At 58.3% G+C, this 26592-nt stretch overlaps 2 protein-coding genes and 1 pseudogene across 12 annotated transcripts in view; 2 read left to right on the forward strand and 1 right to left on the reverse strand.

Moving 5' to 3' along the window:
- The window catches only part of MPP1 (membrane palmitoylated protein 1), a 111615-nt gene that overhangs the window by 18487 nt on the left and 66536 nt on the right, over positions 1–26592 (forward strand). The gene's annotated exons all lie outside the window — the stretch shown is intronic.
- PLXNA3 (plexin A3) lies at positions 5546–21002 on the forward strand. 9 transcript variants are annotated; one of them, XM_033201943.1, is made up of 34 exons: positions 5564–5707; positions 6196–6232; positions 7463–8083; positions 8403–8942; positions 9442–9624; positions 10750–10878; positions 10949–11049; positions 11309–11432; positions 11515–11671; positions 11759–11858; positions 12112–12226; positions 12373–12573; positions 12780–12876; positions 12995–13185; positions 13273–13418; positions 13488–13608; positions 13714–13850; positions 13961–14131; positions 14394–14487; positions 14568–14807; positions 14881–15024; positions 15103–15337; positions 15418–15560; positions 15639–15895; positions 15999–16065; positions 16159–16305; positions 16392–16551; positions 16715–16818; positions 17024–17120; positions 17343–17533; positions 17843–18012; positions 18460–18672; positions 18842–18992; positions 19134–19899. In XM_033201943.1, the coding sequence occupies exons 3-34, from the start codon at positions 7490–7492 to the stop codon at positions 19314–19316; spliced, it is 5703 nt and encodes a 1900-aa protein (XP_033057834.1). In that variant the 5' UTR covers positions 5564–5707; positions 6196–6232; positions 7463–7489; the 3' UTR covers positions 19317–19899. The 9 variants fall into 9 exon arrangements, with proteins under 9 accessions (XP_033057835.1, XP_033057832.1, XP_033057834.1 ...); XM_033201944.1 differs by lacking the exons at positions 6196–6232; positions 19134–19899 and adding an exon at positions 19953–21002 and having other exon boundaries at positions 5546–5707; XM_033201941.1 differs by lacking the exon at positions 6196–6232 and having other exon boundaries at positions 5546–5707.
- On the reverse strand, positions 24768–26305 carry LOC117078375 (annotated as a pseudogene). The gene is made up of 3 exons (XR_004434984.1): positions 25780–26305; positions 25320–25446; positions 24768–25095 (listed from the first exon to the last, which is right to left on the reverse strand). The product of XR_004434984.1 is annotated as an EKC/KEOPS complex subunit LAGE3-like (transcript).

Consider the following 26592-nt stretch of genomic DNA (forward strand, 5'->3'; position numbering starts at 1 on the left):
GCTGCCCACTTGGCAGCCCCCAGGGCAGGATGAGACCAGCTCCCCAGCCTTGACCACACAGTGCCCTCACTCGCCGCAGGGAGGTGCATGCCAAGCTGAGATGGAGACATGGTTCTCAGCGTGTGGTTTTGTTTCTTTGTATTTTTAATTTTTTCAACTGAGGAAAAATTCACATAACAGAAAAGTAGTATAACCATTTTAAAATTACAATTGGTGGCATTTGGTACATCGCATTGTTGTGTGACCATTGCCTCTCTCTACTGGAACACTTTCATCCCCGAAAGGAGATCCGGTGGTTATTCAGCAGTCTCTCCCCATTCCCCAGCTCCCCAGGCCCTGGCAACTGCTAATCTACCGTCTCAATGGATTGGACTGTTCTGGAAGCTTCACATCAATGGAATCATACAATGCATGACTTTTTGTGTCTGGCTTGTTTTTCTTAGTATCATGTTTTTGAGGTTCATCCATGCTGTAACATGGTCAGAATTCCTTCCTTTTTATAACTAACTGAGTCGTAGTCTGTTGTCTGTGTACACCACATCTTGTTTATCCATTCATCCATGGATGGGCATTTCAGGTGTTCCTACCTTTTGGCTATTGTAAATAATGCTGCTGTGAACATTCACGTACAAGTTTTTGTTTGATCTTAGTGTGGTTTTTAATTTGTATTTATCTTTTCACATGTTTAAAAACTATGTGCATTTTATTTCTCCTGCAAAATGTCTATTCCTGACATTTGCCCATTAATTGTATTGTTGGTCTTCTTGGATTTTTTTTTTTTCTTTTTTTAAATAAAGACAGGATCCACTATGTTGCCCAGGCTGATCTTGAAATCATGGGCTCGTGATCCTCCTGCCTTGGCCTCTTGTTGGTCTTTTTTATCTAGAAACCAGTCGGGTGCAGTGGCTCATGCCTGTAATCCCAGCACTTTGGGAGGCCGAGGCGGGCAGATTACCTGAGGTCAGGAGTTCAAGACCAGCCTGGCCAACATGGTGAAACACCGTCTCTACTAAAAATACAAAAATTAGCCAGGCGTGGTGGCGGGCGCCTGTAATCTCAGCTGCTCAGGAGGCTGAGGCAGGACAATTGCTTGAACCTAGGAGGCGGAGGTTGCAGTGAGCCGAGATCGCACCAGTGTACTCCAGCCTGGGTGACAGAGCGAGACTCTGTCTCAAATAAATAAATAATATGTAGAATCCTAGGTACCTTCCATATATGAAGGAGAATACCCCTTTATGTTAAATAGTGCAAATACTTTTCCTCGTTTTTCATTGATTTTATGGTGTTTTTTAGACACAAGAAGTTTATGTTTAGCTAGTTGGACTCTTTTGTCTTCTATGCCTTCTGGGTTTGAGGTCATAGTTAGAAGGTCTTCTGGAAGTCAGTGTTATAAAGGAGTGATTGGAGGCTTTTACCAGGAGCAAGACGAATCCGACTTACGTTTTCCAGTCACTCTTGTAGCAGTGTGGCAAAGGGACTGGGGGAGGGCAAGCATGAGAGTCCAGTGAGGAGGCCACCACAGCCATCCTAATGAGGGACTGGTGGCTTGGACCAGGGTGGGAATAGAAGATCAGCTTCTGGATAGATTTTGGGGGGAGAGGCAACAAGATTTGCTGAGGAATAGGACATGGTGTTTGAGAGAAAGAGAGGAGTCAAGAACTCCAAGACTCTGGCCTCAGCAAGAGGAATAACCTTTACTAAGATGCGGGGCGTGCAAAGAGAAGCAAGTCTGGGGTGAACAATGAAGGCTTCGCTTGTGGAAATGCTATGTTGAGATCCAAGCAGAGATTTGGATCTATGAACCTGGAGCCTGGAGTTCACAGGAGAGCTTGAGAGGATGGAGTGAGAAACTGCAGAGCTGTCAAGACAGGACATGATTGATGCTCTGAAACTAGAAAGATGGCCAAGGGAATCGAAGGGTAACACCTGTGCATCTGGTCAAGCCAATGGATGAGATGACAAAGATGGGACTAAGGCCAGGCGTGGTGGTTCACGCCTGTAATCCCAGCACTTTGGGAGGCCTAGGCAGGTGGATCATTTGAGCCCAGGAGTTCGAGACCAGCTGGGCAACATAGTGAGACTCTGTGTCTATAGAAAATACAAAGATTACCTGGGCATGGTGGCACACACCTATAGTCCCAGCTACTTGGGATGCTGAGGTGGGCGGACCACTTGAGCCCAGGAGGTGGAGACCAGCCTGGGCAACATGGTGAAACCCTGTGTCTACAAAAAATTCAAAAATTAGCCTGGCGTGGTGGCATGCTCCTGTAGTCCTAGCTACTTGGGAGGCTGAGGTGGGAAGATTGCTTGAGCCTGGGAAGGTGAGGCTATAGTGAGTGGTGTTCATGCCACTGCACTCCAGCCTGGGTGACAAAGTGAGACATTGTCTCCAAAAAGATTATTATACAAAAATCAATTTTTTTTTTTTTGAGATAGAGTCTTACTCTCTGTTGCCCAGGCTGGAGTACAATGGCATGATATCGGCTCACTGCAACCTCTGCCTGTTGGGTTCAAGCGATTGCCCCCCGCCTCAGCCTCCCAAGTAACTGGGATTACAGATGCCTGCCGCCATGCCTGGCTAATTTTTGTATTTTTAATAGAGATCCGCCCACCTCTGCCTCCCAAAGTGCTTGCATTGCAGGCATGAGCCACCACACCTGGCCAATCAATTGTATTTCTATACAAAATCCAAAATGAAGTTAAGAAAATAATTCCATTTGGCCGGGCATGGTGGCTCAAGCCTGTAATCCCAGCACTTTGGGAGGCCGAGACGGGCGGATCACGAGGTCAGGAGATCGAGACCATCCTGGCTAACACGGTGAAACCCCGTCTCTACTAAAAAAAATACAAAAAACTAGCCGGGCGAGGTGGCGGGCGCCTGTAGTCCCAGCTACTCGGGAGGCTGAGGCAAGAGAATGGCGAAAACCCGGGAGGCAGAGCTTGCAGTGAGCTGAGATCTGGCCACTGCACTCCAGCCTGGGTGACAGAGTGAGACTCCGTCTCAAAAAAAAAAAAAGAAAAAAGAAAAGAATTCCATTTATAACAATGTCAAAAAAGAATAAAATATTAATATGTTTTTTAAAAGAAGCATGAGATTTGTACACTGAAAACTACAAAACATCGTTGAAAGAAATTAAAGAAGACCTAATAAATGGAAAGACATCTGTATTAGTCATGGTTCTCCAGAGAAACAGAACCAACAGGACACACACACAGAGATTATTAAGGATTTGGTTCACACAATTGTCGGGGCTGACAAGTTGGTGTGAAATTTGTAGGACAGGCTGGAAACTTGGAGAATTTCTGTGTTACAGTCTTGTTGTTGTTGTTGAAATGGAGTCTCACTCTTGTTGCCCAGGCTGGAGTACAATGGCATGATATTGGCTCACTGCAACCTCTGCCTCTTGGGTTCAAGCAATTGCCCCCCGCCTCAGCCTCCCAAGTAACTGCGATTACAGATGCCCGCCACCATGCCCAGCTAATTTTTGTATTTTTAGTAGAGACGGGGTTTCACCATGTTGGCCAGGCTGGTCTCAAACTCCTGACCTCAGGTAATCTGCCTGCCTCGGTCTCCCAAAGGGCTGGGATGACAGGCCTGAGCCACCGCGCCTGGCCTGTGTTACAGTCTTGAAGCAGAATTTCTGCTTCTCCAGGAAACCTCGGGTTTTGCTCTTAAAGCCATCCAACTAAATGGATGAGGCCCACACGCATTATCAAGGGTGATCTCTTTTACTTAAAGTCAGTTGAGGGCCGAGCACGGCGGCTCATGCCTATAATCTCAGTACTTTTTTTTTTTTTTTTTTTTTTTTTAAAGACAGAGTCTTGCTCTATCTCCCAGGCTGGAGTGCAATGGCATGATCTTCGCTCACTGCAACCTCCCCCTCCCAGGTTCAAGAGAGTCTCCTGCCTCAGCCTCCTGAGTAGCTGGGACTACAGGCACATGACACCATGTCCGGCTAATTTTTGTATTTTTTGTAGAGATGGGATTTCACCATGTTGGCCAGGCTGGTCTTGAACTCCTGACCTCAGGTGATCCGCCCACTTCGGCCTTCCAAAATGCTGGGATTACGGGCGAGTCACTACGCCCAGCATATCCCAGTACTTTGGAAGCCTGAGGCAGGAGGATTGCTTAAGCCCAGGAGTTCAAGACTACCCTGGGCAATGTAGCAAGACCCTGTCTTTCTCTACAAAAAATATGAAAAGTTAGCCAGGTGTGGTGGCGCTTGCCTGTGGTCCCAGCTACCTGGGAGGCTGAGGCAGGAGGATCCCTTGAGCCCAGGAAGTCAAGGCTGCAGTGAGCCATGATCCAGTGCCGCTACACTGCAGCCTGGGTGATAAAGGGAGACCTCAATTTAGGGGGAAAAAATCTATCTTATCTATCTATACATACATATATATGGTTAATAAAAATGGGCAAAGGACTTGGATAGATATTTCTTCAGAGATCATATACAAAAGGCCAACAAGCACATGAAAAGATGCTAAACTGGCTCAAGCCTGTAATCCCAGCACTTTGGGAGGCCGAGACGGGCGGATCACGAGGTCAGGAGATCGAGACCATCCTGGCTAACACGGTGAAACCCCGTCTCTACTAAAAAATACAAAAAACTAGCCGGGCGAGGTGGTGGGCGCCTGTAGTCCCAGCTACTCGGGAGGCTGAGGCAGGAGAATGGCGTAAACCGGGAGGTGGAGCTTGCAGTGAGCTGAGATCCGGCACTGCACTCTAGCCTGGGCGACAGAGCGAGACTCCGTCTCAAAAAAAAAAAAAAAAAAAGAAAAGATGCTAAACATCATTAGTCATCAGGGAAATGAAAAGGAAAACCTTAGCGGGATACGGTGCCTCACACCTGTAGTCCCAGCACTTTGGGAGGCTGAGGCGGGAGCATCGTTTGAGCCTGGGGCGGTCGAGGCTGCAGTGAGCTATGATCTCACCACTGCACTCCAGCCCGGGTGACAGAGCGAGACCCTGTGTCAAAACAAAACAACAAAAAAAAAGGAAAAATAAAGCAAGGGAAGGAAGAAAGGCCCGGGTTCAGAATCGCCGGGGAAGGGGCTGGTTTGGACGGCTGTCGCCGCAGGCCCTCCGGGTTAGAGACCGTCGGGGACGTGTCTTGAGCTGGGGGCGCGAGTCCTCGGCGGCGGTGCACCTGAGAGGCAGGGACCAGCGAGGCCGCGCCCAGGTGGCAGGTGACCCCAGGCGCGTCTCCGAGCGCCAGGGTGGGGCGAGGCGGGCGCGCGCCGCAGGCCCGAGGGGGTGTGGCGCGGGCGCGCGCGGGTTCCGGGGTCGCCCGAGGCGGCGGGCGGGGAGCCGGGGCGCGGGGGAGGCGCGCGCCGCGGACGCGGCCATCGAGCGAAGGGGGTCGGCTGGCCGGGCGGGTCCCCCTGCAGGTCGCGGGGATCGGGGCTGCGCGCGAGGTCCCTGACCGCGGGGAGCAGCGGCCCCGCCCGCGCCCCCTGCCGCTGCGTGCCCCTCGGCCGGGCGTCCCCGGGCGCCCCCGCCCCGCGCGGTGGTACGGTCCGGGTTTAAAAGGCTGCGGCGGCCCCCGGGCCGGCCCAGTGTGTGGGCGGTGACGGCGGCTGCGCGCGTGGGACCCGGGGCCCGGGGTGCTGGGCGAGGCCGAAGGGGCGCGCGAGCGGGGTCGCGGTGGGGCTCGGGGGCGCGTCCACGTGGCCAGAGGGCGGTCACCCGGAGCCAGCGGAGGGACAGGTAGGTGGCCGTCATCTTCGCCGTCCGTGCGGGGCCAGCCGACTTGGGGCCCGGGGCTCCGGCAGCCCGGGGTTCCGGCTCGGCCTGTGGGGGTCAGGCCCTACCCCTGCCCGTCGGCGCCGGTCTGCCCGGCCCCTTGTGCCCCGCGTGGTGGGGACGCCAACCCAAGACCAGCCCCTTGCCCAAAGAGGACCCTTTGTCGCAGGGGAGCGGCCCCTCGGAGGGTCAACGCTGTACTTCCCTCCCGCTAAGGGCTCCGCGAGTCCGCCGAGGGGTGCCCTGATGGGGCCCGGGCAAACTGGACCAGCAGCACAGTGGGGGGTGTTGGGGGGCGTCCGCTGGACCCGCGTCTCTGCGTGGGGCTGCCCCGTCGTCCTCAGGCTCTCTGCTGGCCCAGCTGTACCTGTGGTGCCCGAGGTTGCCACTTACAGGTGGGGGCTGGGCCTGAAATTCTGCCTCCCCAGGTCTCCCTCCCTACCTGTCCCCAGCCTGTTCCTAGGCTTGTGTTCCCGGGGTGTAGAGGAGGTGAGGACAGGATGTGGCCTCTCTTTTCTTTGGTCTTCCTTTCTTCTCCGGCTGTTGCATGAGGGTCCAGCTGACAAAAGAGCCCTGGAGAGGTGATCAATCCGAGCTGAAACTTTACAGTTTCAAGCTGGGCCTGCTCCTTGTTCTGGCAAATGCGTTTTTTTTACCTTTTTCTCCCCTGTGCTTCCTTGGTTTGGTTCCCTGCACCGCGCCCCCCACACCCCGGCCTCAAGCTGGGTACCTCCTATCTGCCCCCGGGGGCTCTGGCACTGAGAGGGTAGCGCTGAGCCCTGCCCTGTTGGCTGCCAAGACACTGCTCTGCTGTCTTAGCAGCCTGGGGCTGGCTGGGTGTGGCCTGGGGGCTAAGTGCCAGTCCCAGCACTGTCCCTGTGGCTCCTGCCCTGTCTCCCCAAGGCCTTGACTGTATCTGGGGACATTACTCCTCCTTTTGTAAGGCTCCTGGGAGTCCGAACAGCAGGTAGGGCCTCCTGTACATTCCCTTCCCCAGTGAACCTCTGGGTCTGGAGAGGGAGCCGCGCAGGCTGTGCCTGAGCAGAGCTTGACTTATAATGTGTGTCTGGGTGCGTGGCTGAGGGGGCAGGCGCGACTCGGCTTTGTGTTGCATCCGGGACGCCAGACAGCGGGCTCCTGGACAGCCAGCTGAGGCCCTTGTCAGGGAGGCAGCTGGGGCCCCTTCAGGGGACATGGTGGTTCTGGATCCTCCGTCAGGCCTCCATTCCCTAGACCTCTATCCCAGGGCTCCTGGTGGCAGTGCCGCTCCGGCTGGTGTTCCTGCCCCTGCTCCTCTTCCTCAGCTTGCAGTTGTTCTGTCCCTTCCTCCCTCTCCCCTCAGCTCAGGTGTTGGGGGCAGCCCAGAGGCCTGGGGCTTGCTGTTCTTTGCTGTTGGTTGCCCTGGGCTCTGAGGTGTGGCATCTGGGGTCTCAGTTCCAGAGGGCCTCTTGCCTGGCCTTTCCCAGCATCTGCTCTGCTGCCCCCTTGGGTGTGGCCCAGCTGAGGCGAGGCCTCCTGGCTCCTTTCCAGCACGGGGGCTGAGGGACGATTGATGGCCCCCAAGCCTGCCCTCACTAGCTGCTCACTCATGCGCCCTGGCGGAGGCCCCTCCTCTCTCCCTGTCGCGGTGGCCATCTGGGGCTTTGGCGGGGTGGTGGGTGAATGGCCCGGCCCTCTGTGGCTCGAGGCCTCTGACTCCCACACACGGTCTCTCCCCAGGCCTGTCCCCAGGCGCGGCTGTCGGCCATGCCCTCTGTCTGCCTCCTCCTGCTGCTGTTCCTTGTCGTGGGGGGGGCCCTGGGCAACAGGCCCTTCCGTGCCTTTGTGGTGACAGATACCACGCTTACCCACTTGGCTGTGCACCGGATGACTGGGGAGGTGTTCGTGGGCGCAGTGAACCGAGTCTTTAAGCTGGCCCCCAACCTGACTGAGCTGCGGGCCCATGTCACGGGGCCTGTCGAGGACAACGCTCGCTGCTACCCACCCCCCAGCATGCGCGTGTGTGCCCACCGCCTGGCCCCCGTGGACAACATCAACAAGCTGCTGCTCATAGACTATGCGGCCCGCCGCCTGGTGGCCTGTGGCAGCATCTGGCAGGGCATCTGCCAGTTCCTGCGCGTGGACGACCTCTTCAAGCTGGGTGAGCCGCACCACCGCAAGGAGCACTACCTGTCGGGGGCCCAGGAGCCCGACTCCATGGCTGGTGTCATTGTGGAGCAGGGCCAGGGGCCCAGCAAGCTGTTCGTGGGCACTGCTGTCGACGGCAAGTCGGAGTACTTCCCCACCTTGAGCTCCCGCAAGCTCATCAGTGATGAAGACAGCGTGGACATGTTCAGTCTCGTGCGTGAGCCTTCCTTCCCTCCTTCCTCCACCAAGTCCTGGCTCTGCCTCCCAGAAGAGTCCTGTTCTGAGAGGGGACTTTTCGGCTCCTCAGTGTCTGGGATGCAGACAGGTTGCAGAGGGTGGGACGACAGCCTGAGCCCAGGCTGTGGGGGGTCCCCTATGCGCGGGGAGGCTGATCACCCTGCCCTATGCAGCCTTTCTGGCCTGGGCCTCTGTGATCGTCTGCGCGGGAGGGGGATGCAGAGGGAAGCTGGCGGTGGCCCGCGATGTTGGCACAGGGCCTCACCCAATGCTGTCTTCTCCCCCTGCTCCCCAGGTGTACCAGGATGAGTTTGTCTCCTCCCAGATCAAGATTCCCTCGGACACGCTGTCCTTGTACCCTGCCTTTGACATCTACTACATCTACGGCTTCGTCAGCGCCTCCTTCGTGTACTTCCTGACGCTGCAGCTGGACACCCAGCAGACACTGCTAGACACAGCGGGCGAGAAATTCTTCACGTCCAAGATCGTGCGCATGTGCGCTGGGGACTCAGAGTTCTACTCATATGTGGAATTCCCCATCGGCTGCTCCTGGCGTGGCGTGGAGTACCGCTTAGTGCAGAGCGCCCACCTGGCCAAGCCTGGTCTGCTGCTGGCCCAGGCCCTGGGCGTGCCGGCTGACGAGGACGTTCTCTTCACCATCTTCTCTCAGGGCCAGAAGAACCGAGCCAGCCCACCCCGGCAGACCATCCTCTGCCTCTTCACTCTCAGCAACATCAATGCCCATATCCGGCGCCGTATCCAGTCCTGCTATCGCGGCGAGGGCACTCTGGCCCTGCCCTGGCTGCTGAACAAGGAGCTGCCCTGCATCAACACTGTGAGCCCCTCGTCACCCCACACTGGTTCCCTGCCCTGTCCCAGGTCTGCCGTGCCTGGCCTGGGCTCACGGCCAGTCATCCTGTCCCAGGCTTTGCCATGGCCCTGGAAGTGGCACCTTTGCCCTCCCACCTGTTTCTCCCTTCCAGGGGTCCCTGCCCTCTCCTTCCCTGTCTCTGGCCTGCCCAGTGCCCCACTTCTGCTTCTGTTCCTAGCTCATTTCTCCTTGCTCTGTCTCCTGGATGCCCCTTGTCTTGAGCCAGCGAGAGTCCTGTGGGCCCAGGCTTCGCTCCTCCCTCCCTGCTGTCCCTCCTCTGTCTCCCTCCATAGCCGCCAATTTTCTGGAGCACCCTAGGGCGAGCAGTCAGGCCTGGCTGGAGGGGACCGGGTTCTAGATCCCACTCTCTTCTGGGACACAGGAACTGCCAGCCTCCATCTGACTGCTGTGTGCTTGCGCCGGGGAGCTCTGACTCTCACGGGTCCCTCCTCTGTTTCACCAGCCCATGCAGATCAACGGCAACTTCTGCGGGCTGGTGTTGAACCAGCCTCTGGGAGGCCTGCACGTGATCGAGGGGCTGCCCCTGCTGGCCGACAGCACCGACGGCATGGCCAGTGTGGCCGCTTACACCTACCGCCGGCACTCTGTGGTCTTCATTGGCACGCGCAGCGGCAGCCTGAAGAAGGTGGCCCCCAGAGCCCTGGGCATGTGGGGGTCGGGACAGTCTCAGATATGGGACAAGGCTGGTGGTGGGAACACACAGGAGACCCCTGAGGATAGGACAAGAGAGGACATGGCTGGTGCAGGGAGGGAGATTTCCCTGGCTGGGTCCCAGGAGCCTGGCCCTGCTCCTCGGGTGGCCCCTCGGCCACCCACCCTCACCGTTGCCAGTTCCCACTGTGGACTGAATTGCCAGCTTCCTGTGGCTCTGGGGACAGAGAACAGACCTATTGTGGGGTCTCCCTGCCACGAGAGCAGGGCTGGGGCTGAGCTGTCATTGCTGGGTCCTTTGTTAAATGAATCAGAGAGCAAATGCCCTGCCCCTTGAACCTCCCCATCCCGTGGATGGACCCGCTCATCCCTGCCCTCTCCTTGGCTCACTACTCCCCATCCTTCTCCTCCCACCCAAAATGTCACTTTCCCAGAGAGGGCTTTCCAGATCCATGCACCCGCCCCACTGTTCTTTCCCTCATGGGCCCTGCGGCTGTGGCTGCTTCCACTGGGGATCTGGGGGTAGCTTGGCATGAAGGGGGAGGTGAACTGGGCACTCAGGTACGTTCTGAATAGGTAGGAGTTGGGGGACTGCAGTGCTCTCATCCTGCTTGCCTCATAGATGCAGTGCCATCCCCCAGGAGGGCAAGAGTTGGTCTGGGGGCGTAGGGAAGGGTTTGTGGAGAAGGATGCTGAGCTCTCCTGGCCCACTTGCTCTGTTCCTGGGACCCTCTTGTTCTTTGTAGCAGCTTTTGTTGAACACGCACCATCCAATTCACCCGATTAAAGTGCACCGTTGAGTGGGTTTCTGTGGATCTGCAGAGCTGTGCAGCCATCGTCACTGCCTCTTTCCCGTAATCAGTGCCATCCTCTAGCTCTTCCCCTCCCCTGAATCCCCTGACCCTGGGTAACATGAGTCACTCTGTCCTCCTGTCTGCTGAGGGCATTTTCTGGCATCTGCACCCTCCTTTTTCTGGCCTCAGGGCTGTGGGTGTGAGTGCTGAGCCCCTCAGCCACAACCTCCAAAGTCTCTGGCCGGAGAAGACAATGTCCCAGGTGCAGGAGGCTGTGGTGGCATCAGGCTGGTCTTGTGGCTCAGGTGCGGGTTGATGGCTCCCTGGATGCCCACCTGTATGAGACGGTCCCCGTAGTGGATGGCAGCCCCATCCTCCGAGACCTGCTCTTCAGCCCGGACCACCAGCACATCTATCTCCTGAGTGAGAAGCAGGTGGGCCTGTGATGGGTGGCGGTGGGTGGTGGGGTGGGGGCGGGCTGGGTGCTGATGTGGCTGTCCCCAGGTGAGCCAGCTTCCAGTGGAGACCTGTGAGCAGTACCCGAGCTGCACGGCCTGCCTGGGCTCCGGGGACCCACACTGTGGTTGGTGTGTGCTGCAGCACAGGTGAGGGCGGGGGCCCCTGCTTGGGGAGTTGGAGGGCCCCACTAGCCAGGGGGAGCCAGCCACACCCAGCCGCGCCCTTGCGGCCTCCCCTGCCCTCCTCCACTTTCTCCAGCTAATGAGCGGAACCTCCACCCCGAGTGACGTCCCTCAGGCCCCCGGGGACGAGGCCAAGGCTCGCTGTTGCCTGGCACTGTGAGCTGGACAGGCCTGGGCCCTCTCGGGGCAGTGGCGGGACCGGCTCTGGCCCGACCCCGTGCAGGTGCTGCCGCGAAGGGGCCTGTCCGGGCGCCTCTGCCCCGCACGGCTTTGCTGAGGAACTGAGCAAGTGTGTCCAGGTGCGGGTCCGGCCCAACAATGTGTCAGTGATGTCGCCTGGGGTGCAGGTGAGCAGCTTGGGGGTGCCAGGCTGGGTGTGCACGTATGTGCTGGGAGTGCGCCCTGCCCTGAGCCCTCTGCTTCCCCCAGCTGACCGTCGCCCTGCATAATGTGCCGGACCTCAGTGCGGGCGTGAGCTGCACCTTCGAGGAGGTGGTGGAGAGTGAGGCGATCCTGCTGCCCTCCGGTGAACTGCTCTGCCCCTCACCCTCCCTCCAGGAGCTCCGAGCTCTTACCAGAGGGCATGGTCAGTGGGTTGGGGCTGCCCAGGGTGGGCAGGGTGAGGCCTCTCCCTGTCCCCGGAGAGTTCATGGCCACCCCGGGACTGCTGCAGGGGCCACCCGCACCGTGCGGCTGCAGCTTCTCTCCAAGGAGACAGGCGTGAGGTTCGCCGGTGCCGACTTTGTTTTCTACAATTGCAGCGTCCTCCAGTCGTGAGTACCTGGCCCAGCACCCACCCCTACCCCTGGGGATAGAGGGAACTTCTGGGACAGGCGACACCTGAAGGGCAACTGTTTCTGGGGCATCAGGGGCTAACTGTCAGGTGCTGATAGCCCCTGACATCCCCATATCTCTCTGTCCCTTGATATGGCTGCCTTCTTCCTTCGGTTCCCGATGTGTCCTGTTGGGGAGCAGTGAGGGGCAGTGCAGCCTCCTCTGTTATTTCTGAAGCCACTTCCCCCCCAGGTGCATGTCCTGTGTTGGCAGCCCCTACCCCTGCCACTGGTGTAAGTACCGCCACGCTTGTACCAGCCGCCCCCATGAGTGCTCCTTCCAGGAGGGCAGGGTCCACAGCCCTGAGGTGAGGCGGGCGCCGCGTGTGAGGGGCTGGGCTCTGCGGTGCGGGCGGGTCACTGGCTTCTGTGTTCTCAGTTTCTTTGAGCCTTCTCTGGGCTAGGCCTGGAGAAGGGTGGCCTTGTGCGCAGCTGACAGGTGCTTTCTCCCCAGGGCTGCCCTGAGATCCTGCCCAGTGGGGACCTCCTGATCCCCGTTGGGGTCATGCAGCCTCTTACCTTGCGGGCTAAGAACCTACCTCAGCCGCAGTCGGGCCAGAAAAACTATGAGTGCGTGGTGCGGGTGCAGGGGCGGCAGCAGCGGGTGCCTGCCGTGCGCTTCAACAGCAGCAGCGTGCAGTGCCAGAATGCCTCGGTGAGGTCCTGCCCGCTGCCTCCCTTCGGGGTCTGGGCTGTGGCATGGTGCGGATCGTTCTTGTCTATGCCCAGCTCCCTGGCAGGGAACTCTCTGAGTCTCCTGCTAGGGATTCCTGTACCTGGAGGAGGGGGACAGCTGGCAAAAATCTTGGTGGGGGGGTTCTGCACATCTTATCTGGGGTCCCATGGGTTCTTTTCCTCTAGTACTCCTATGAAGGTGATGAGCATGGTGACACCGAGCTGGACTTTTCTGTGGTCTGGGATGGAGACTTCCCCATAGACAAGCCTCCCAGCTTCCGAGGTGAAGGGCAGCACAGGCAATCAGCACTGCTGGGGTCGGGTCTGGGGGCCCTAGTGCTCCCCACTTGCCACTTTTCTGCGGCTGCCTGCTCCGTTAGCAGTGCCTTCTGTGCCTGCAGCCCTCCTGTACAAGTGCTGGGCGCAGCGGCCTAGCTGTGGCCTCTGCCTCAAGGCTGATCCCCGCTTCAACTGTGGCTGGTGCATCTCAGAGCACAGGTGCCAGCTACGGACCCACTGCCCAGCCCCAAAGACCAACTGGATGCACCTGAGCCAGAAGGGCACCCGGTGCAGCCACCCCCACATCATGCAGGTCAGCCTCCCCAACCACCCCTGCCCACTGCCAACAGGGCCCCTGGGAGCCTGAGCCAACCCTCTCACTGCCCATCCTGCTCCACAGATCCACCCTCTTGTGGGGCCTAAGGAGGGAGGCACCCGGGTCACCATCATGGGTGAGAACCTGGGCCTCTTGTCCCGAGAGGTGGGCCTGCGGGTGGCTGGTGTGCGTTGCAACTCTATCCCGGCTGAGTACATCAGTGCTGAGAGGTGAGTGCGGCTGTGTGGGTGCCCGGGCTGTGTGTGGCCTGGCCGGCCCTGACGCTCTCTGAGCCCTAGGATCGTGTGTGAGATGGAGGAGTCGCTGGTGCCCAGCCCGCCGCCGGGGCCCGTGGAGCTGTGCGTGGGTGACTGTTCAGCTGACTTCCGCACACAGTCGGAGCAACTCTACAGCTTTGTGGTGCGTGGCTGCTGGCCCTCCCCCTTCCTGTCCCTTCTCTCTCCTGCAAGGGGCATGTGGAGCAGCCCGGCCTGGCTCCTCCCTTCAGGGCAGCTTCTCCCGCAGACCCCAACATTTGACCAAGTGAGTCCCAGCCGTGGCCCGGCGTCAGGGGGCACACGGCTCACCATCTCAGGCAGCTCTCTGGATGCTGGCAGCAGGGTCACAGTGACTGTGAGGGACAGCGAGTGCCAGTTCGTAAGGTGGGCTGGGGCCCTGCCAGCTTTGGGTTGGGCATTGTGTTGGGGGCCGTGGGGACGGGGGGTGGAAGGCCCTGGGCCACCCACTCCAAGCACCCCACTTGCCGATGTAGGAGAGATGCCAAGGCGATCGTGTGCATCTCACCCGTCTCCACCCTGGGCCCCAGCCAGGCCCCCATCACACTTGCCATTGACCGGGCTAACATCTCCAGCCCCGGGGTCATCTACACCTACACTCAGGACCCGACCGTCACCCGCCTTGAGCCCACCTGGAGCATCATCAAGTAAGACCCTGGGGGACTGGGGAGCCCAGCAGTGTCCAGAGGCTCAGGGACTCGGTGGTCTCTGAGCTCCAGTGGGGCCCCTCCTGGAGCCAGGGCCCTCATTGGTAGAGGGGGTAGAGCTGTCCTGGCCGCACAGTACCCACCACTCACTAGGTGATCCAGGGTCAGGGAAGGCCTGGGCTGCCACGGCAGCCTCGAGCACTCTCCAGGGCTGGGTGGGTGCACTGGAGGAGGGAGCCTGAGGCCCCTGCCCTGTCCCTAGCGGAAGCACCGCCATCACTGTGAGCGGGACACACCTGCTGACGGTCCAGGAGCCCCGGGTTCGTGCCAAGTACCGCGGCATCGAGACCACCAACGTGAGTACCAGCTGCCCCGCCCCACCCGACCCTGCAGCCCATGGCTTCACGTGCCTGGCTGTCCACCTTTGTCCCCACAGACATGTCAGGTGATCAACGACACTGCCATGCTGTGTAAGGCCCCCGGCATCTTTCTTGGGCAGCCCCAGCCTCGGGCGCAAGGCGAGCACCCTGATGAGTTTGGTTTCCTGCTGGACCACGTGCAAACCGCCCGCTCCCTCAACCGCTCCTCCTTTACCTACTACCCTGACCCCAGCTTTGAGCCGCTGGGGCCCTCTGGTGTGCTGGACGTCAAACCGGGCTCCCACGTGGTGCTGAAGGTGCAGGCGGGGTGGGAGTGGGGAGGGGCGGGAAAGTGGAGAGCCCTGGGCTGACGCTGTCCTCCATCCCCAGGGCAAGAACCTGATTCCCGCAGCAGCCGGCAGCTCCCGCCTCAACTACACCGTGCTGATAGGAGGCCAGCCGTGTGCGCTCACTGTCTCAGACACACAACTCCTGTGCGACTCACCCAGCCAGACTGGCCGGCAGCCTGTCATGGTAGGTGGGGATGGGGAGACCCCCTGGGCAGCCCAGGGTGGGCATGGTGGTCAGCTCACCTCAGGCCTGTCCCCACAGGTGCTGGTGGGTGGCCTGGAGTTCTGGCTGGGCACCTTGCACATCTCGGCAGAGCGGGCACTGACCCTACCGGCCATGATGGGGCTGGCGGCGGGGGGTGGGCTCCTGCTGCTGGCCATCACAGCTGTGCTGGTGGCCTACAAGCGCAAGACTCAGGACGCGGACCGCACCCTCAAGCGCCTGCAGCTGCAGATGGACAACCTGGAGTCCCGCGTGGCTCTGGAGTGCAAGGAAGGTGCCTGAGGCGGGGCGGGATGTGGTGTGGAAGCTGGGGACCTCCCTCCTGCCCACTCACTCCCTCTCTCCGCCCCCCAGCTTTTGCAGAGCTGCAGACAGACATCAACGAACTGACTAACCACATGGACGAGGTGCAGATCCCCTTCCTGGACTACCGGACCTATGCCGTGCGCGTGCTCTTCCCGGGCATCGAGGCCCACCCGGTGCTCAAGGAGCTGGACGTGAGCCTCTGCCTCGCCTGCCCCTACCAGTTCCCTTCAGGGCTGATCCCACCCTCTGAGACCTCCTGCTCCCCACAGACGCCACCCAATATGGAGAAGGCCCTGCGCCTCTTCGGGCAGCTGCTGCACAGCCGCGCCTTCGTGCTTACCTTCATCCACACGCTGGAAGCCCAGAGCAGCTTCTCCATGCGCGACCGCGGCACCGTGGCCTCGCTCACCATGGTGGCCCTGCAGAGCCGGCTCGACTATGCCACGGGGCTGCTCAAGCAACTGCTGGCTGACCTCATCGAGAAAAACCTCGAGAGTAAGAACCATCCCAAGCTGCTGCTACGCAGGTACCTGCCTCACTCTATCCAGGCCACGCCCTTCTCCTGCCTGGCCCTCCCCCCTGCCCAAGCCCCACCTCTGTCAGGCCCAAGCACCCCTCTCTTGCCCTAGGACAGAGTCAGTGGCTGAGAAGATGCTTACCAACTGGTTCACATTCCTGCTGCATAAATTTCTGAAGGTGCGCCAGGTGGGTGGGTGGCAGGGAGGTGGTGGCAGAGGACCAGCTGATGGTCAGGCAGGCAGCCAGCTGTGTACCTGTCCCTGGCTGCAGGAGTGTGCTGGGGAGCCTCTCTTCCTGCTTTACTGCGCCATCAAGCAGCAGATGGAGAAGGGCCCAATCGATGCCATCACGGGCGAGGCGCGATACTCCCTGAGCGAGGACAAGTTGATCCGGCAGCAGATCGACTACAAGACACTGGTGAGCCCAGGGCCAGGCGGGCCAGAGGTGCGGGCGCAGAGAGAGGCCTCACCCTAGATTGACGCTGGGGTCTGCTTTTCCCTCAGACCCTGCACTGCGTGTGTCCGGAGAATGAGGGCAGTGCCCAAGTCCCAGTGAAGGTTCTCAACTGTGACAGCATCACCCAGGCCAAAGATAAGCTGCTGGACACTGTGTACAAGGGCATTCCGTACTCCCAGCGCCCCAAAGCTGAGGACATGGACCTGGGTGAGGTCCCCGCCCTCTCTTCCTGGCTCCTACTCATACCCTCCTGTGCTGTGTGACCTCCGTGGGCTCTCCCGCTCCCCACCTGAACCCTGTTCTCTAAGAGGAGTGGGCCAGGGACTTGGGGGCTTCCAGCATAATCTTAAGGGCTGTCTGTGGCCCACAGAGTGGCGCCAGGGCCGCATGACTCGCATCATCCTCCAGGATGAGGATGTCACCACCAAGATCGAGTGTGACTGGAAGAGGCTCAACTCACTGGCCCACTACCAGGTGAGGGGTTGGGGCCCATTCACCCCCAGGGCCACCTGGGAGCCAGGACCCTGCCTTGAGCTGTAGCAGGACACAGGAGCAGTGGCCCTGGCTCCCCCTGCCCTTCTCCCTGGACTCGTGGGCTCCCATCCTGGGTGTGGGTGGGTGGGGGCTCCTTGGCTTCTCAGCTTCCTGCACTGCCCTCCTCTGTCTCTGGGGCCTCCAGGTGACAGATGGTTCCTTGGTAGCACTGGTGCCCAAACAAGTATCTGCCTATAACATGGCCAACTCCTTCACCTTCACCCGCTCCCTCAGCCGCTACGGTAGGTGTCTTCACTGTGGTGGCCGTGTGCCCTTCAAGGCTGCTTAAGCCGTCCCAGGGAACCCCCCCTCCTAAGTGCCATTGGGAGGTCTGCGATTCTGTGGAGTGTAGAGGGAGGGTCAGCCAGTGAGGGCAGATGGGTCCCCACAGGCTGCTGGGCTCCCAGGAGAGTGGGGCAGGGGCCAGGTGTTGGCCTAAGGGTCACCTGCATTCTCTGCTCCAGAGAGCTTGCTCCGCACAGCCAGCAGCCCTGATAGCCTCCGCTCACGGGCGCCCATGATCACGCCTGACCAAGAGACGGGCACCAAATTGTGGCACCTGGTGAAAAACCACGACCATGCCGACCATCGCGAGGGGGACCGTGGCAGCAAGATGGTCTCCGAGATCTACCTGACACGGCTGCTGGCCACCAAGGTGTGGGCCTGCCTCTCGCCACCTTGGCCTCTGCACAGATGCTTAGATGCCTTCTTCTTGGCCTCGGCCCAGAGGTTGTCCTGGCCTTACAGGGGAGGGGACCATGGATCATTTGGGTCCCGTAGGCCTTTCTTAGGGTCTTTGCTATGGGAACTCTGAGCCTTAGATCAAGGCCGTGTCTATCTGAGAGGCCACTGGCCCTGTAGGGAAGCCCCGCTGTTTGCCAAACCTTTCTGCCTCCATCTGTCCTGCTCTGGGGACATCCCAGCCTGGCTCCCTCATAGCCTGTGACCTCTCTGCCCCACACAGGGCACACTGCAGAAGTTCGTGGATGACCTCTTTGAGACAGTGTTCAGCACAGCGCACCGGGGCTCGGCCCTGCCCCTGGCCATCAAGTACATGTTCGACTTCCTGGACGAGCAGGCCGACCAGCGCCAGATCAGCGACCCCGACGTGCGCCACACCTGGAAGAGCAACTGGTATCGCCCTGTGCTGGGCTGCCAGCAACCTGTCTGGAGATGGGTGGGCGAAAGATGCTGGTGGCTCTGCTGGGACCCAGGGCCTGGAGTAGCATCCAGGCAGGAGGGAATGAGGCCTGGCCTGGGGCCCATTGCGTCCGGTCCTGGAGCTGGGCTGCCCGGGTGGGTGGGATGGTGGTGGCGGGGCCTTTGCGCTCTGGGGTCTTGCACCAGATAGAGATGCTGGTGGTGAGAGCAGTGACAGGAGAAGCTGCGGAGGGGGTTGAGACTTACTGAGAACAGAAGTTCAGCGGAGACTTTGAGGAAAGGCCGTTCACCCTAAATGTGTTGCTCTCACCACCTCTGGACAAGATGTGAGCCGGCCCGACAGGAAAGAGATGTGCACATGGGAGGGCCCCCCTGGGCTCACTAGGGAGCCTCAGGGGCGTGACCCTCTGTTGTCCACAGTCTGCCGCTGCGCTTCTGGGTGAATGTGATCAAGAACCCGCAGTTCGTGTTCGACATCCACAAGAACAGCATCACGGACGCCTGCCTGTCGGTGGTAGCCCAGACCTTCATGGACTCCTGCTCCACATCTGAGCACCGCCTGGGGAAGGACTCGCCCTCCAACAAACTGCTCTATGCCAAGGACATCCCCAACTACAAGAGCTGGGTGGAGAGGTGGGCTCTGCCCTGCTGTGGGTGGCAGAGGACAGGACCTGCCCCTCCCTGGGCTGCCTGTCTGAGGCAGGCCAGCTACAGGGAGAAAGCCCGGGGGTGGCTGGGCAGTGAGGGCAGGGGTTCTAGTTTTTGTGACATCGCCCGAGTGACATACTCAGGGTCCCAACAGGTATTATCGAGACATTGCAAAGATGGCATCCATCAGCGACCAGGACATGGATGCTTACCTGGTGGAGCAGTCCCGCCTCCATGCCAGCGACTTCAATGTCCTGAGTGCACTCAGCGAGCTCTATTTCTATGTCACCAAGTACCGCCAGGAGGTGTGTGTCATCCCCACAGACTCCCAGTTACTTGGTCCTGAAGGTGCAGTCAGTGACAAAGGCAGGAGGGTTGGTGAGGGTTGGGGACAGAAGGGACACAGAGCCTATTTCTTAGATTGTTCACGGTCTCTCCCCGACCAGGGCCCGGGGCCGGCACAGGTGATGCTCTCTGGGATCACAGGTAGATGCTGGAATTTGAGGGACCCAGGAGATAAGCCACTGGCTGGGTACAAAGTGGCCACTGGGCAAAAGTTAAAGGGCCTGAGCACTGGAAGGGATAGGCCAGGCTTTGTGATGAGAATGGCCAGAGGCAGGAGGACATAGAGGTGTGGACTTTAGGATGGAGTCTGGGCCGGACACATTTGCAAGCCTCTGGATGGCATTTCAAGCCCTGAGCCTGGATGAGCTCACAGGGAAGCTGCAAGTGGGTGTGGAGGGAAAAGTGGCCCAGCACTGAGCCAGGGCCCCAGGACACAAAGAGTGGAGGGGAGGGGAGGGGAGGTGCGGCAGCCAGCAGGGAGGATGCCCGAGAGCGCCTGGTGGAGTCTGGCAACCTGAGCCAGTGAGGACCCCTCACAGGTCAAGGAGTGGCAGTGGCCAGCTCTGTCTTCCAGCGCTGCTGCTGGTGAAGGATGGTGTCCTGCAGAACGCTCACGGGGTCTGGCAAGGGTCACGGGGGCCTGGTGAGGGAGGCTTGGGCTAGGAGGTAATGGGAGGGGGAATCCAGCATGGCAAGTCCAGAGTCCAGGTCGCACCCTAGCCGTGGAGAGGAGGAGAAAGTGCTGTTGTCGGAGGGGCATTTGGGGCTGAGGAGAGCTGGTGGGTTTGTACAGGGGCTGCGGGGGAGGACGGAGGGGTGAGGCATGTGGGAGGGAGGAGCCCAGCTGGGAAGTGGGGACTTTGCACGGCAGGAGCTGCGCCCCCTACAGAGCCCAGCTCCAGGGGATTCCTCGCCCCCAGATTCTCACGGCTCTGGAACGAGATGCGTCTTGTCGGAAGCATAAGTTACGGCAGAAACTGGAGCAGATCATCAGCCTCGTGTCCAGCGACAGCTAAGGGTGATGGAGTTGGTGAGGAGGGGCTTCTCAGTCCTGAGCCGTCCTCCCATCCAGGGGAGCGGCTGGCTCGAGCATGGGTCCCCAGGCTGAGCCCTGGATTGGGTATCGTGGAGCAGGTCACCCTGGCCAGGATGCCCCCCAGCACACCCAGGCCCCCTTCATTAGTGCCTTGCTTTGGGCCCTGCAGGGGGAGGGGTGACAGGATGAGCCCCCATCCCAGCAGCAGCAATACCCCCACCCTCCTGCCCTGTGCCCAGGTGTTGGGACAGACCCGCCCTCCCTGCTATTTATATCCCTCTGCCTATTTATTGAATCAAACTCCGCCTCCATTTCCATCTGTAAATATGTGTCCCCCATGGGATGTCGCCAGCCTCACTCACCTGCCTGTTCTTGAGCTGTCCTGGGCCCTGCCACCCGTCTGGGCTCCTTTGTGTAGCATTATCAGCCTTGGTCTGGCCTCTGGCACCTCACCCCTGCCATGGCTGACCCCACCCATTCCAAGGCGGGGTCACAGTACCAGTGGCACTTGGGGTGAGGTCTCCAAAGCTTCCTCAGAATTGTGGCTGTGCCACACTGGGCCACAGGGTCCCCCTCAAGCATCTTGGGGCCCTCTTCTTGCTGAGCATCTGGAGGACTGGACCCAGGCTGTGCCAGGGCCTGACTTAGGCCTAAGGGCCCCAGAATGCTCCTCCTCCTGAGCCTACTGCCAAACGTCCTCAGTGTTGTGTGCACCTGCTCCGACTCACTCAGCCGCCCCATTCAGCGCCCGCTCCGTCCAGTGCCCGCCCTGAGGGGCCAAGGCGGCCGTGCCTTACTATTCCGTGTCTTCTGCCTCCTCTGAGGAATCTGACCTTGTCTCATGGTCCCAGACTCCCCATTCTCTCCTCTTAGTTGCATGAGATTTTCTTTGTTCATGGAATGTTTTTTCCTAATTAAATGTTGGGAAAATGCCGTCCATGTGGGGCTCTGTCTTTGGGGCAGGTCAGTAGACCTGTGGATGCTGCATGAGCTAGAGCTGCATTATGGGAGAAAGGACCACTCCTCGCAGGGTCCCAGAGGGTCTGGGGAGGTGCAGGGCCATGCCCGACCCATCAGCAAACCCCGGTGGCTCTATCTTCAAGACAGATTCAAGATAGATAGATTCTCCTCCCTTCCACCAGCCCTACCCAGCTCTCCCGTGCCATCATCTCTGCCTGGATGCCAGTCTCCCTGCTTCTGCCCTGCTCTCTCCGGCCTGTTCTCAGTGTGGGAGGCAGAGAGATCCTGTTATGATATAAGGTGGATCATGTTGCCTCACTGTTTAGAACCCTCCAGTGGTTTCAGCTGTGGCCAACTCCTTCAAAACCTGACAATTGTGTACTGTCAAGGTTGTGGCACCCATCATGGTGCACCTACCAAAGTCTTACTCCCAGGTCTATTAAGTAATGCAGGTGGGGGGAAGGTGACATGCAATTTACTTTTTTTTTTTTTTTTTGAGACAGAGTATAGCTCTGTTGCCCCGGCTGGAGTGCAGTGGCCAGATCACAGCTCAGTGCAGTCTCAAACTCCGACCTCAAGTGATCCTCCCACCTCAGCCTCCTGATAGCTGGGTGTGTAAGTGCACTCTACTATGCCAGGCTTTTTTTTTTTTTTTTTTTTTTAATAGAGATAGGGTGTCGCTGTGTTGTTCAGGCTGGTCTTGAATTCCTGACCTCAAGTGATCCTCACCCCTCAGCCTCCCAAAGTATTGGGATTACAGGCATGAGCCACTGTGTCTGGCCAGGTGAGATGGAATCTTATTATTTTTACTTTTTATGGTTTTTTGTTTTGTTTTGTTTTGTTTTTGACAGAGTTTTGCTGTGTCGCCCAGGCTGGAGTGCAGTGGCATGATCTCAGCTAACTGCAAGCTCCACCTCCCGGGTTCACACCATTCTCCTCCTCAGCTTCCCGAGTAACTGGACTACAGGCACCCACCACCACACCCAGCTAATTTTTTTGTGTTTTTAGTAAAGACAGGGTTTTTACTGTATTAGGATGGTCTTGATCTCCTGACCTCGTGATCCGCCTGCCTCAGCATCCCAAAGTGCTGGGATTACAGGCATGAGCCACCATGCCCGCCTTTTTTTTTTTTTTTTTTTTGAGACAGGATCTTGCCCTGTTTCCATGCTGGAGTATAGTGGCAAATCAACTCACTGCAGCCTTGATGTCCTGGGCTCAAGTGATCCTCCTGCCTCAGCCTTCTGAGTAGCTAGGATTACAAGTGCTTGCCACCATACCCAGCTGTTTTTTTTTTTCTTTAGTAGAGATGGAGTCTTGCTGGTCTTGAATTCCTGGGCTCAAGTGATCCTCCTGCCTTGGCCTCCCAAATTGCTGGGATTACAGTTGTGAGCAACTGTGCCCAGCCAAGTGAGATGCAATTTTAAATAGGGTGGCTTGGACAGCTTGGAGGCCACCTGAGTTGGGTTTAAAAGCTGCCAGTTCCAGCTGTCCAGCTATGGGGCCACAGTGCCAGACAGTGGTGGTGGTTACAGGACTGTAGGTATACCAAACCAGCACATCCACGTAACAACCAGCTGCACAAATAAGGAGTAAAATAATAAAGAGAAGGACGTGTGAGGCAGGACTGGATTGTAGCCCAGGATAAAGAGAAGTTGTGGGATGACAGCTGTGCCATCGGCCCAGACAGAACCATCTGGACAGGGACAGAGGTAAGGGAGATGGTTGAAAATGTTACCATCATATGATAATACAAGTAAGCCACAGGAAAACAAGACAGTTTTTAACCTCAGGGGAAATCCCTCAGAAATGAATGGAATCTAACAGCAGCATCATGAGAGGAAGAGGAAGGGGAACAGAACTAAATTGGGGCCAGGTGTGGTGGCTCACACTTGTCATCCCAGCACTTTTGGAGGCCCAGGCGGGAAGATCACTTGAGCCCAGGAGTTCAGGACCAGCTTGGGCAACATAGCAAGACCCTCTCTCTACAAAAAATAAAAAATTAGCCTGGCGTAGTGGCGCATGCCTGTGGTCCCAGTTACTCAGGAGGCTGAGGTGGGAGGATTGCTTGAGCCTGGGGGACCAAGGCTGCAGTGAGCCATGATTGTGCCAGCCCAGGTGACACAGCCAGACCCTGTATCAAAAAAAAAAAAAAAAGATTGGCTGGGCGTGGTGGCTCATACCTGTAATCCCAGCACTTTGGGAGGCCAAGGCCGGTGGACCACCTGAAGTCAGGAGTTCGAGACCAGCCTGACCAACATGGAGAAACCCCGTCTCTACTAAAATACAAAATTAGCTGGGCATGGTGGTGCGTGCCTGTAATCTCAGCTACTTGGAGGCTGAGGCAGGGGAATTGCTTGAACCCGGGAAGCAGAGGTTGCGGTGAGCCGAGATCGCACCGTTGCACTCCAGCCTGGGCAACAAGAGTGAAACTCTGGCTCAAAAAAAAAAAAAAAAAAGTGAAAGATCTATATTGCCAACTATTCATCAATAATAATGTCTAAAAATATAAGAAAGGAGAAAGGAATAAGAGCAAAAGAGAGGGAGAGAGGAAAGTGTCATCTTCATAAGCTGAAGACCAGTGCCAACGTCACCACTGGCAGAGCTTCCACTTCTACAAAGGGAAACTGTTCCTCCATATGGAGTAATAGGGACTGAATATGTCCTGCCACATGAAAGAACCCCCCAAACCAGACAAAATATATGGAATGCAGAGTGTAAAGAAACTGGCTGTGGGCCAGTGAGGTGTGTGAACTGGGAAACAAGGTAAGCCATGCGGCTGGCCCAGTGTCGTGTGTGGAGTTTCCTGGTGGAGCCTGGCAGACACTCGGACTTTAGGAGTTGAAACTCTGATTCAGAGAATCCCAGCAGCTGGTGTTTGCAGGGCGGAGAACCAGAGAGAAGAGAGCTGCACAGGGAAAGAACCCTGGATATCCAGAGGCTCCTGCTCCAGTATTGAGCAGACTACTGCTACTGGTGAGCACCGGCGCATGAGGAAGCTACCCAAGGCCAGGGAAGGCCATCACCCCAGCAGGAGAGGATGAACAGTAACTCCAGTGTGCAAGCAGGACAGGGCCTAGCAGCTGTCCCCATCCACCAGGATATAGAAGCTCAAGTTCACCTAGGGAGCATTGGCCAGGGGGCCCAGAATGCTGTTTGTTGCTTCCGTAGAGGGCAACTGAAGCCAAGAGCTGCTCTAGTCCCACACAGCACATCTTCAAAACAAGATTCAAAAGGATCAAACCATTTCCATGTTTTCTGAGAATAAAAGCAGTTGTACTTCTTCCTTTCCACTCAGAAAATCCGATAGAATCTACGAAAGAGCCCTAAGACTGAGTTTAGCAAGGCTGGAGACACTGTATTTTCCAGGGAGCCAAATCCTTGCCCCAGACACTAGTCAATTGCCCCAGCACTGTCTTTACTGATCGTTACAGGAAAACAGCTCGTTAGATTTGAAAATAAGGGAAAAAATTTAACGCTAAACTTGCAAATATTATGTGGTATATATTGTTACACATTTACTACGTAAATGCAACTGTAAAACTGAGGAAGTATTCCAAAATGTTGACAGTAGTTAATCCCGAATGACAGAACCCAATTGATTTTCATTTTCTTCCATTTCCTAAATTGTCTTCAATTTCCTCGTACTCCTTGAATATCTGAATTCTGGAATCTCCCCTGCAACCCAAGCACAACGACAAGAATATTGGGAGGTGCTGCAGCTGAAAATAAACTCAGACTTGGAATTGTAGCTCAGTTTTATTTTCTGTAGTAACAAACATTTAAGAACCAGATACAACAAAGGGCCCCTGAGCACCCAAAGGCCAGTACAAGCCGACCATGAGGCCCTCACAGGAGAGTAGCAACTGGGAATTCCTGCCCTAGGGAAGGATGGATGACGCACTGCCTAGGAGGAGAGGTAAAGTGAGACCTCGCCCCATTTTCCCAGGCCAGGCTTAGCGGGAAACGGGGGGCCCGAAGCGCTGCATGGTCCGCAGCACCAGGGAAAGGTGGTCGAGAAAGTTGATGACGGAATTCGGAGCAGGCGGCAGTCTTCAGCTTTCCAGCGGCTAAAAGGGGAAAAGAAAATCAAATTGGAGGTAGCAACTCCTGGTCCCTCGCTCTGCCCCTCAGGCACCCATTACAGCAAACCCTTGGGAGCCCTGTCATTCCACAGCCCCTCAGGCAGAGACCGGCCCAGCACGCCTGGCAGCACTCCTTAGGGCTCATCCTTGGGTGTTCCCCATGTCGCCGTCGGCCGCCTCCCCCAACCCGGGTCCCCTTCAGAACTTACATGGCCAGCATCCTGCCGCTCACTGTGAGATCCTTCCCAACCACCCTTTGGTGGGGCTCGGCATCTGGAGCCAGGGACCCATGGGCGATTTCCGCCTCCAAGGGGTGGGAAAGGCACGCTGAGGGTGCTGGCAGTCATTCGGTTAAGGTGCCATCTGATACGACTTTGCCTATGTCTCAGGCCTTCTTGCTCCTCTGAAGCCCCCTCTCAGGTCACCCTGCCCAGCATCACCCGCTTCACTCCTTACCTCGCCCAGGCCACCGTTGGCAGAGCTTCTCTTCCTCCATTTCAATTTCTTCCCCTCCTCCAACCACCCCTGACCGTGTACCCCAGCCCCTGTTCCCCTGCTCCCTTTCCGTCGGCCCCCGCCCCGCCCTCCTTTCTTTCTCCCCGAGTCCTGCCCTCGCCCCGCCGCAAGCAGCCCCCAGACCGTTCCTTGGCCTCCCCTCGGAAAGGACACAATATGTGCGGCCGCATTCCTGCCCCCTGGCCGCAGACGCGACGTCTCTGCCGGGACCTGGCGCGTGCGGTGGGGGAGCTCCACCGGCCGGAGCTGCAGCTGTGTCCGCGCCCCCGAGGCAGCTGTGGCCACCCTGGCCAGCCCCGCCATCTGCGCCTCCGCCTGCGTCTGCATCCGCGTCCCGCATGACCGCCGCCGCGCCGCTCCGACTCCACCCACGAAGCGCAGGCCCCACGCCCCGCCCTTTCTGTGGCTCCTTCCTAAAGCCCCTCCCCCTGCGCACGACTCCGTCCACAGGCGCCTGCGCAGGTCCCTGGAGAGCCTGCCTGGCGCGTGGTCAGTTCCCGCCAAGCGTCCTTGCCGGGGGGGCCTTCTGAGACCCAGTCAGCGGTTGAGAGGCTGCGGTTTCCTCCAGAAACTCTGCCCCTTCGCTCGTAACTCGATCCCAGGGCGCTGGTGCAAACTGACCCACAATCGGTCAGGCCCCAGGAAGCCAGCCCTGACGGGGCTTTTGAAGACACCGTGGACGCCTAGCCCAGAGGCGCACTCCGCGAGGCTCCGCCCCTAACGGCGCCTTGTGACCCTAGCGCGCCTGCGCTGGCGGGGCCTGCCGCCTCGGCCCTGGGGGCCCCAGTGAGGCCCTGGGGTGCCTGGACGCTCCCCGCCCTGTTTCTTACCTGGACCCAAGATCCCCAGGAGATGTGGCACAACATCCATGCTGCGATTCGCGGAGGGAGGGTGGCAAGGTCGGGTAACCCCCAAGGATACTGCTCGCCCTCGACCCCATTGCCCAACCAAGGAGGCTTCACCATG

Source organism: Trachypithecus francoisi, unplaced genomic scaffold (genome assembly GCF_009764315.1).
Source record: "Trachypithecus francoisi isolate TF-2019V2 unplaced genomic scaffold, Tfra_2.0 Lachesis_group6, whole genome shotgun sequence".
NCBI classification, from domain to species: Eukaryota; Metazoa; Chordata; class Mammalia; order Primates; family Cercopithecidae; genus Trachypithecus; species Trachypithecus francoisi.